The sequence below is a fragment of the Borostomias antarcticus genome (genome assembly GCF_949987555.1).
Source record: "Borostomias antarcticus genome assembly, chromosome: 13".
NCBI lineage: Eukaryota > Metazoa > Chordata > Actinopteri > Stomiiformes > Stomiidae > Borostomias > Borostomias antarcticus.
Genome location: NC_140246.1, coordinates 2,083,992 through 2,094,384, shown reverse-complemented (window position 1 = coordinate 2,094,384; position 10,393 = coordinate 2,083,992). Strand labels below are relative to the sequence as shown.

The following is a 10,393-nucleotide window of genomic DNA, read 5'->3' as shown; positions in this document are numbered from 1 at the left end:
GTTCATCGTAAGCTATGGCGTTCATCATAGCGCTACGATGCCTCTGGGAAACTCAGCCCTGTGCCGTTGCAGCCCGGCTGTCTACTACGGGGGAACAGCTGACTTGGCCTAGTCCCTAAAACGTCCAAGCATTTCCATGTAAATATCCAGTTCTATTGTATTTTAGACAGTAACTCTGTTCAGACTATGTTCTACTAGCCTAATGATTCTAAGTGTATTTTGTTAGATATACCCGCAAATTATATCGATTTTCTTGTTTGTCTACAGACATGTCATCTTCGTCGTCTAACGTTGCCACTCCAGCTAACGTTGCTTAGTGATAATGGATTTCCGCCGCTACGGCAACGCGTTGGAATGTTCGGGGATGCCGTAGTCGTCCCCAAACCGTCGCTGCTTAAAGTCCCTAATACCTTGAATCGCTGCGCTCCGCATAGGGCCTACTACATAAGAGTCTGTGCCACTTCCACGCCCAAACTGATTTTCTGAGGGACGTATCGACAGGTCAAAATTGAGAGAGTGACAGGTCGTAGCAGCAAATGAGATGCTAGCCCAGGTTAGATGGGCGGGGCCAGGTTGGGTGGGGGGGGGCGCGTGATCGCGAAAGTCGTCACTGATTGGTGTTGTGATTCCGGTGCTGCCAGGATTTGAGCACCAGATTTTTACATGAAGTGTCCCAGACCCCCAGAGAGATCTGCAGCATGCAGTAGCGTAGTTAGCGTAGCTTACGTAGTATATCAGTGAAAGGACTCTCATGGGTGTGGCGTTGAGACTACCGTCTCCTAGTCCCCTGGAGCTCCACCCCCCTCTGTGACCCTTCAGTGTGTCCAAATAACCTTTTTTGATGTCATTAAAATGAATTGACCCAAACCTTATGGCTCAAATAATGGGAGCAAGGTTGAGCTAGTGACGACACCAACCGCTTTTAGGCCACCGCCAAGTGGTTCTGGACCCAGAGTCGGGCAGGGCTGGACCCTCCCTTACTGCAGTCCATCTGTGACACAGCTGACCGGCTCGCAACGCTGCCAGCTGGGAGCGGACGGAGTGCAGACGCAGCAGGGTCGGGTTTCAGCCTATCGTCTTTCAGTTTCCCTCGGCCGCCCCGCCTCTTCCCGCTCCACTGCTCTCTTTTCCTGTCAAACAGGATTTAGGGGGTTGGGGTTGTGAGGGGGGGGGGTTGAAATCGAGAGTTTAACATGTTTTTTGAAAGATTTTTCAAGATGCCCACCCACATCCATTGTATGACCAAAACGGTGGTAGAGCAATTATCAGACTTTCTCAAAAGTGCTAGTTTTGTCAACGTTTTGATCTGAACCATTGTATATGATCATAAGTCACCTTAAAACAGGGCTAAACATGCATTTTCCCTTTACTACTCCTTTAAATCTCTGCTCTTTCTTTTCTCTCTCTCCGTCTGTCTCCCCGTCTCTCCCTCTCTCTCCCCACACCCCCCCCTCTCCCTTCACTCCCCCTCTATCTATCTCTCTCTCCCCGTTCACCCTCTCTCTCTCTCTGCTCGTACTCTCTTTCTCTCTATCAATTATCTCTCCCTCTCTCTCTCTCTCCACTCCCCTCTTCAGATCAGAGTAACATCGGGGAGCTCAGCCCGGGTGCGGTGGTAGCGGGGGGCGTGGCCGGGAGCGGCAGGGCGGAGCATCAGGCGGCCATCAACAGCATGATGCTGGAGCGCATGAGCACTGACATCTCTGCCCTGAAGAAACAGTACTCCCGAATCAAGAGACGCCAGCAGCAGCAGGCCACCCAGCTCTACATACGCACAGGTACACACACACACACACACACACACACACACACACTTGCTCTACAAAAACACACGGATAAATGGTGACACACTGTGGAGAGATGTGACATTTAGTGTGTGTGTGTGTGTGTGACTCTCAGGACTGACCACAACAAACCCAGGGGTCCCCCAGGATCCCACCACCAACCCTAACAATGGTACTGACCGCCACTATAAACCCTACTTGGGCTGAACCAAAATGCTCTGCAAAGAGGGGGGGGGGGTTGTTCTAGGGCAGTGGTTCTCAAACTTTTTCAATAATGTTCCCTCTTTTAAATCGTTTTTCAGCCTAGTACCCCCTGACCAACATTTTTGGTAGAAAGAAATATAAGAGGTACAATACCAGTGTCTGATTTAAACAAAAACCTTACCTATTTATTTAAGTTAATTGATTTAATTTTTGTCCAGCATAGTCTCAACCAATACAACAGCGTTTGGAAATAATGTCTTCAGCTATGGTGAATGGCCTTTCGGCTTGAGCTACGAGCACACACTTAAGAAGCCTCAAGTGCAAACTATTGAATATAAAATGTAAATATTTTATTTTACATTTAAATATTGAGCCTAGCCTCATGTACCGACTGCAGTACTCCAACATACCCCTAGGGGTACACGTATCCCCATTTGAGAACCACTGTTCTAGGGTACAGGATGATGGAGGAATCAAAGGGGATCTCTGGGACTGAATGGGGTGCTGATCTTGGGCTGGCGTTGGGCTCCGCTGAGCTTTCCTTCAGCTTGTTTGTTCCTGGCCTGGCTGCTTTCCAGTCTGTCAGTTTGTGCTTTAGCAGTTTGGTGTGAAACTAAACACTTTGGTGTGAAAATAATTTAAGAATAAACTGTCAGTGGCTTTTCTCTAAACTACTGTATGCCTGTGGGAAAATCCTGTCTGCTCTCTTCGCTGCCAGAGTGTGTGAACCTGTGTAACAGAATGAGAGATGGGCTGGTATAACACCAGTCTTTCACCCTTTATTTCGCATGGGGAAGGGTCTGGCTGCGCCTGATAATCATTCTGAGATAGGGTAGATGGATATTTTCATTAAACCAATAACATTTGTCTTGGGCGGTGCTAAGCCTGTTTTTGGACTGGTCTGTTGCAACGGTATCCTTGCAAATTAGTGTCAGGGAATTGTGAATCTGATCGGAGCCAATGAGAGGCAGGTCTTTTCTCCATGCACAGGTTAAAACAGCCTGCATCCACATGTATCCGAGCCCAATCGGTTAAACTCACTCGGTGTAAGTCCCGCCCTCCTGCACCACCGAATTGTCGGCTTTTCGGTGGCGTAGCTGGTAGCGGTGTTCACGGAGAAGTGGTGGTCACGTGCGTTCGTCGACTGCATTTACAGATATTTGCTTTGATATTGATCTGTCACTAGCTATGTTTCCATCCACACGCTTTATGCGAATTAAGTTATATCGAATTAAAAATGGCTTATGGAAACAGTAAAATTCGATTAAAAGTCATGAAAATCGACAAAAAGTTTGTACTGTCGATCTCGTCGGATTTTCTCTTGTTCGATAAAAGGCTTTTGTGATAAATGCTTTATCCGATTTAAAGCTCTGGATGGAAACGCACGTTCACCGGCTTTATTCACATTCATATTTTTAGCGATCCTCACACAATTCGATTGACAAGTGGATGGAAACATGGCTACTGTTATGTACCGAGCTGACCTGTGCGTTTGCCTGTCTCTGTCTGTTTGTCTGTCTGTCTGTCTGCCTGCCTGCCTGCCTGCCTGTCTGTCTGTGCGCGTCCTTCTCTTTCAGACAAGTGTCCCGCCACCAGTGTCTTGACCTCCCAGCTGCACCCCTCGTCCCCGGTGGTCAATCACCTCCTGCTGGGCCGGAAGGGGAAGGGAGGGGGTCCCCGAAGCTCCAGGGGGGGCAGCCTCACGCACACCCCCTCCCCCGGGGCCTCGCCCGCCCCCCGGCCCCCGGACCCCACCTCCCCCTCCTCCGGGCCATGCAGCGGCGGCCAGCCCACCCCCGCCCAGGCCTCCTCCCCCTGGCGCGCCCACGTGCGCGCCCATCGCAGGAATGTGGCGAGGGCGCGCGCCCAGCTGGGCTTCGGCAACTCCGAGGACCCGGACGAGGAGCCGGGGAGACTCGAGAGACGGCTATCCGGGGGGGAGGAGAGGAGGAGGAAGGAGGAGGAGAGAGATGGAGGGAACGAGGGAGAAGATGAGGAGGAGGACCCTCCCTGCACACTTCCTGTGTCTCCTTCCCAAGACTCCTGTGTGGGAGCAGGAGAGGAGGTGGAGGTGGAGGAGGGGCTCGCTTCTCTGGAGCTGGAGACTAGATCCGGACCCTCCTCTCCTGTGGAGACCAGCCCGACGGCGGCGCCTGGACCCTCCTCTGTCCCCGACCCGGTCCTCGGAACGGCACCAGAACCAGGACCCTCCATCCCCGCGCTACCTCCCCCGCCCAGCTCACTCCACCGCAAGGAGTCGGACTCCCCAGAACCCGCTTCTCCCAAGGAGTCCGGCGTGACGGCGGCCCCCGGACCCTCCTCCCCTCTCCCTGACCCGGTACTCGAACCGGCACCAGAGCCAGAACCCTCCATCCCCACCCTACCTCCCCCGCCCGCCTCGCACCGCCGCAAGGGGTCCGGCTTCTCCGTCTCAGGCCCCCCCCTCCGACACTCCCCCACCACCCCCGTTGCTCTCTCCTCCCCCTCCACCCCCGGCCTCCCCTCCTCCCCCTCCACCCCCAACCTCTCCCCCAGCCCTCCATCTACCTCCATACCCACCGCCGCCGTGCCCTACCCCCCCCAGCCCCACCCCCAGCAGGCCGCCTTCTCCCCCTTCCCCTCCGTCAAGCAGCCCAGGAAGTCGGCAGCGGCCCGGAACCTGGGCCTCTACGGCCCCACCGCCCGCACCCCCACCGTACACTTCCCCCAGCTCAGCCTCAACCGCACCACCACCAGGAGGCGCCGACCGAGCCCGGATCTGCCGGACCCCCACCAGTCCTGATTGGCCCTGGTGTGGATCTCATCAGCTCTAGAGAAGGGGCCCCATGTGAAAGGCTCTGCAGGGGTCTTGCGAATACGAAGTGTGGGAGTGAATTAGTGTTGTTGGATAACTGGCCATGTGTGCATGGAGCGGCCTTGGACTAATGTTTTGCACAAGTGCACCCTCTGCCTGTATGTACTCTGGACTACAACTCCCAAGGGCTGTATCGGGGGCTGTATTATTCACATTGGTGATTTGCTGATTTACCAGAAGCAGGTTCGGTCGGTACCGCACTTGGCGTTTGTGGGCGAAGGCATCTGAGAGAGGCGCTGCTGCATACAGCTGTGTGTGTGTGTGTGTGTGTGTGTGTTTGAGGGAGGGGGGGGACTATCTATCATGGCTGACTGACTGTACCCTGTGACACTGCTGCATGCTAAGGCCCAGTGATATGGTGCTCTTTCTGACGATGTCAGTCCCTGTGTCTGCTCCATCCGTGTTACACCACAATCTGGCCTGGATCCAAATGCCATTTGAAATCATTTCAAATACCTTTCTGTGTTTTATTGACATAATGGCACCAATGGGCTAGCTCCAAAAATGCAAATCCCACCAACTGAGTACAACAGTGATTTTTATGTCTATACAAGTGTTAGAGAGTCCCTTAAAACACCAGGGCAGAGTTTCCCAGAGGCATCGTAGCGCTACGTTCATCGTAAGCTACGGCGTTCATCGTAGCGCTGCCTCTGGGAAACTCAGCCCAGATCTCATCCATAACTGTGCCTAGCTCACTTCTGGTCACCTGATTTACTCTTCAGCCAGTTAGAATTTTTGCAAGGCGTGTGGGTGTGTGTGTTGTATGTTTCAGCGAATGGTTGTTCTACCAGAGAGGCTCATCTCTATCCACCACTAGTCCTGTTATTGAACCATCTTATACTTGGATCACAGTGAGAGATCCCATATTTTTTTTATTTTTTTTTAATTTTCGCACGTGAGTCTCCATACTGGTTCCTGTTTCTTCATGGCCTGTTACCTCCTGTTGATTTCTCTCCATATATGAATGATTATGTATCTGGTAAATTATATAATAGGAGTAACTGTAAGCCCAGAACCACCACCACACTCGTCTGTAGCACCCAAATTAGGGAAGACATATTCAAGAAAAATAAAGAACAGATGTGAATGGAGCCCACACCGACTCGTCATCTGTTTCCTGTCATCTGTTTCCTGTCTATGTACAGTAAATGTATTGATCTCGTAACTGTTGTTTTGTTGCCCTTAAACCACAGTGATGGTGGTAAACGGGAAAAGAAAATTTTGATCACAGCTCATATCAACGCCAGACCCATGAGTTCTTTCACTGATACACTACATAACATTTTTTAAGCTAATAGTATGCTAAGTAGTCTAGTAATAGTTCTGACACCCATGGAGCACACAATCACTAATTGGCTATTTAGTCAGCCTGTGTTCACGGAAATACGGTGTGGAAAAATGTTCTACGGACGCCCGTGTTCATGTTTACATTACATTAGTCATTTAGCAGACACTTTTATCCACGTGGACGAAAGTCCACACCTAAGCAGAGGGGCGTAAGAGACGACCTCTGTGAATAGGCAAGGCTGGTGAAAACGGTCAAAGCTCTAATATCCATAGCAATGTGAAATTAGGATTAGACCGTCGGTTCTGAGCTGAGCGACTTATATAATAGCTACAGTGTCCGGGATCGCTATCGACTGGGTCACCGGCCGGTCGGGTCGCAGATGGCAGTAAGACCACCAAGGTGACCGCTGCGCCCGGCTCAATGTACAGTCAGGCCACTACAAGCCAAAAGCGAGTAGTGCTTCTGTGATTGGTGGGCTTTGAAAAGAAGACATCAGGAAGCAGAAGGCTGAGCTGTCATTCTGGGGGAGCCTGGGCTGAGCTTTCAGAAGGAAAGGGGTCTAGCCTGGGACTGCGCCCTGGGTGGGAGGTCCGAAAGACTCAAGCGGTGACTGTTAAATTTGAGAGCTCAACCTGCAACAACCCTATAGTTCTAAAAGTTTAGATAATTGATATTTGTTCAGAATTAGCGAATTGTAAATGAAGCAAGTTCATTTTTAGTGTTATTTTATTTGAGTAATGCATTTTTTCCCCCCATCTCTGTTCACCCTGACTTCAGGGAATTTTTTGTTTTCACCCTTAGGGGGCGTTGTTTTATTGATGAGACGAGAATGTTGTTTTATTTCATGAAATGGCCACAGAAATTCTAAGAGCAAGATCCAATTGGTGCGTGAGCAGTTCAATTACCTTGGTCACGACTGGGGACTGGGCGTGTTAAAGTCATTCTTACATTGCCCCTGATGTGACTGCTTGGGACTGTAGGCTACTTCAGAGCCTAGATCCCTGCTACTGTCCGATTCAAAAGCTAGGTCCCCACTGACAAACTACATGGACTGACGAGCCCGACTGGCTCTAACGACGCTTAAACAGAAACTAACCAATGCACCCTGTTTAAGTTTTCCTGACTATGACTAACACCGTTTCCCCAAAGCAGGTTCAGTCTCATGCCATGAAGAGGAGATGATAGAATGTGACTTGCACTTTACAATGTTTCTGAGAATATCTTCAACAGACTGCTGACAACCATTCCTGACGCAACAGAGGGGTTCCTGCATCACACCAAGCCGGGGGATTGGGTCCTGATCCGCAACCTCAGGCCGTACCAGATTCTACTCACCACGCAGATGGCTGTCAAAGTAGCTGAGAGGACTTTGTGGGTCCATGAGAGCCATTGCCGGGGCGTCCCAGACCAAGGAGCAGACGAGCAGCCTGAGAAGAAGAGGCCAGAAGACAAGGATGAGAAGTAGAGGTGGTGGGGTGAACCTACCCGCAGAAGATGGAGCAATCAGGACCATGGCATTCAGGCCTGTGTGGAATGGCTGTCAAAGTAGCTGAGAGGACTTTGTGGGTCCATGCGAGCCATTGTCGGCGGGTCCAAACAGCAGAGGACGGTCCACGAAGCGATCGCAAACACCATGAGGCTGAGGATGCAGCCGAACCAGAGATCTCACGGGCCAAAGCAATGGGCCACCACACTGTCTTTTGCTCTGATGAGTCATCGGATGAGGAGTGACCTTGCCGGTCACCTCCTTCTCACGGTTGTTGTTATGACAACGTGGACAAGCTCAACAGCAATGACTGCATCAAATACACCACACACACACTCTCTCTGGAACCAACATTGAACATTCAGTGGACAAGCTCAACAGCAACGACTGCATCAAATACACACACACACACACACACACACACACACACACACACACACTGGAACCAACATTGAACATTCAGACAATGAGACATGGAAGCTGCGATCCAGAAGAGGAGTCGTTTTGTTTTCCCCAATGACATTCTATTGTCCACAACAGGAGTGACTGAACTTTGAAATTATCTTGAAGAAATGTATGGTATTTGTTTAGAAGAGTTATAATGTTTTGAAACATGAGCTGGAAAATGGTTTTGAAGGGTAAATTCTATTGGGTTTTTCCTCTAAATTAAACAAGAGGTTTTTTTCCCCTCTTCAGAATTTTGACTGTTTTAGACTAGTAACCATGTCATCTTTTTACCTTGTTTCCGTCAAAACTTTTGAAGCAAGGTGCATGTGGAGAGAAAATAATCAGATTTTTGCTAAATGTTCATAATAAAATTCTCAGGCCTTTTTACTCTGCTCCACCTAAGTGGAGAAAAGAGATTACTTCCTTTCCACATGTAGCATAGAGTTGAGTCTTTACAATTTGGAAGCAAGAAGAATACAAGAAGAAGAGGCCAGAAGACAAGGACGAGAAGTAGAGGTGGCGGGGTGAACATACCCGGAGAAGATGGAGCAATCAGGACCATGGCATTCAGGCCTGTGTGGAATGGCTGTCAAAGTAGCTGAGAGGACTTTGTGGGTCCATGCGAGCCATTGTCGGCGGGTCCAAACAGCAGAGGACGGTCCACGAAGCGATCGCAAACACCATGAGGCTGAAGATGCAGCCGAACCAGAGATCTCAAGGGCCAAAGCAATGGGCCACAACACTGTCTTTCGCTCTGATGAGTCATCGGATGAGGAGTGACCTTGCCGGTCACCTCCTTCTCACGGTTGTTGTTATGACAACGTGGACAAGCTCAACAGCAATGACTGCATCAAATACACCACACACATACTCTCTGGAGCCAACATTGAACATTCAGTGGACAAGCTCAACAGCAACGACTGCATCAAATACACACACACACACACACACACACACACACACACACACACACACTGGAACCAACATTGAACATTCTAGACAATGAGACATGGAAGCTGCAATCCAGAAGAGGAGTCGTTTTGTTTTCCCCAATGACATTCTATTGTCCACAACAGCAGTGAATGAACCTCTAAATTATCTTGAAGAAATGTATGCTATTTGTTTAGAAGAGTTATAATGTTTTGAAACATGAGCAGGAAAATGGTTTTGAAGGGTAAATTCTATTGTGTTTTTCCTCTAAATTGAACAAGAGTTTTTTTCCCCTCTTCAGAATTTTGACTGTTTTAGACTAGTAACCATGTCATCTTTTTACGTTGTTTCCATCAAAATTTTTGAAGCAAGGTGCATGGTTTGCATGTGGAGAGAAAATGATCAGATTTTTGCTAAATGTTCATAATAAAATTCTCAGGCCTTTTTACTCTGCTGCACCTAAGTGGAGAAAAGAGATTACTTCATTTCCACATGTAACATAGAGTTGAGTGTTTACAATTTGTGTTTGGAATAGATTTTTTGTGGATGCTTATTTTATATATTTGATGTTTCTATATTTGTATGTGCCTGGTTAGGCACAAACTGGGGAATTGTCATAGAAATTGTAATATTCACTCTACCTCCCTCAACCTTTCACATGCAAAACCCCTAGCTGTGCTAACCTCATTTATAAACAGGATGACCTCTCCAGGAGGTCGACACACCTCAGACTTTGCTATTGCTTGAATATAAGGCCGCGCAACACCAGACTACGGCACTTCTGTTGGATACCATTCACATGCGTTATCCTGAAGTCCTTGCGCTCGTATGTTTTCTCAATGAATCAGACTTAACCTCTTTGAGAGAACCTTGGCAAATCTTTTACTTTAGATCAGATTAAAGTCCACTACATAAACACCATACATATAAGGTTAGTTCAATAATGTGGTAAATATCTGCTTCAAAAAATAATTTTAAGATAGCAAATTTAGCTACGACTCGCATATTAAGAACATTTGCTTCGCCTCACATCGCTCCATCTTTGTTGAATAATTTTAACATTCTATTGCGTCATGACAGACCTAGTAGGCTACAGCGCCCCTAGCGGCATCTGTGAGATACGTGTCAATGAACACGTATAAGTGACTTGCAGAAGCGTGTCCATACACACGTAAAGAGGAGGTGACCTGTCTGTGAAAACCACATGTAATATTTTGTATGTGAATCGGCACAAGTCCATGTTCCATAGTTTTTATTTTTCTATGATCAAAGGGAATTAAAAACCAGACAATGAGAGACACTCATAAGACAGAACACATGTACCATGCCCTTCCAGTCTAAGAGTGAACAATTACCAAAAGCCGAGAGGCTATGTGGATTCTGTCCCTCCCGTTCCACTA

General features: G+C 48.7%; 1 protein-coding gene across 1 annotated transcript in view; it reads left to right on the top strand.

The window, feature by feature from the left end:
- The window catches only part of tbc1d30 (TBC1 domain family, member 30), a gene marked incomplete at both ends in the record, with an annotated part of 16,726 nt that extends 11,956 nt beyond the window's left edge, over positions 1–4,770 (top strand). Inside the window, 4 exons of the mRNA XM_084447673.1 lie at positions 1,578–1,778; positions 3,566–3,914; positions 4,128–4,403; positions 4,524–4,770. Coding sequence (XP_084303799.1) covers positions 1,578–1,778; positions 3,566–3,914; positions 4,128–4,403; positions 4,524–4,770 — 1,073 coding nt within the window. The remainder of the gene's footprint in view (positions 1–1,577; positions 1,779–3,565; positions 3,915–4,127; positions 4,404–4,523) is intronic.
- Positions 4,771–10,393: the final 5,623 nt, after the last annotated feature.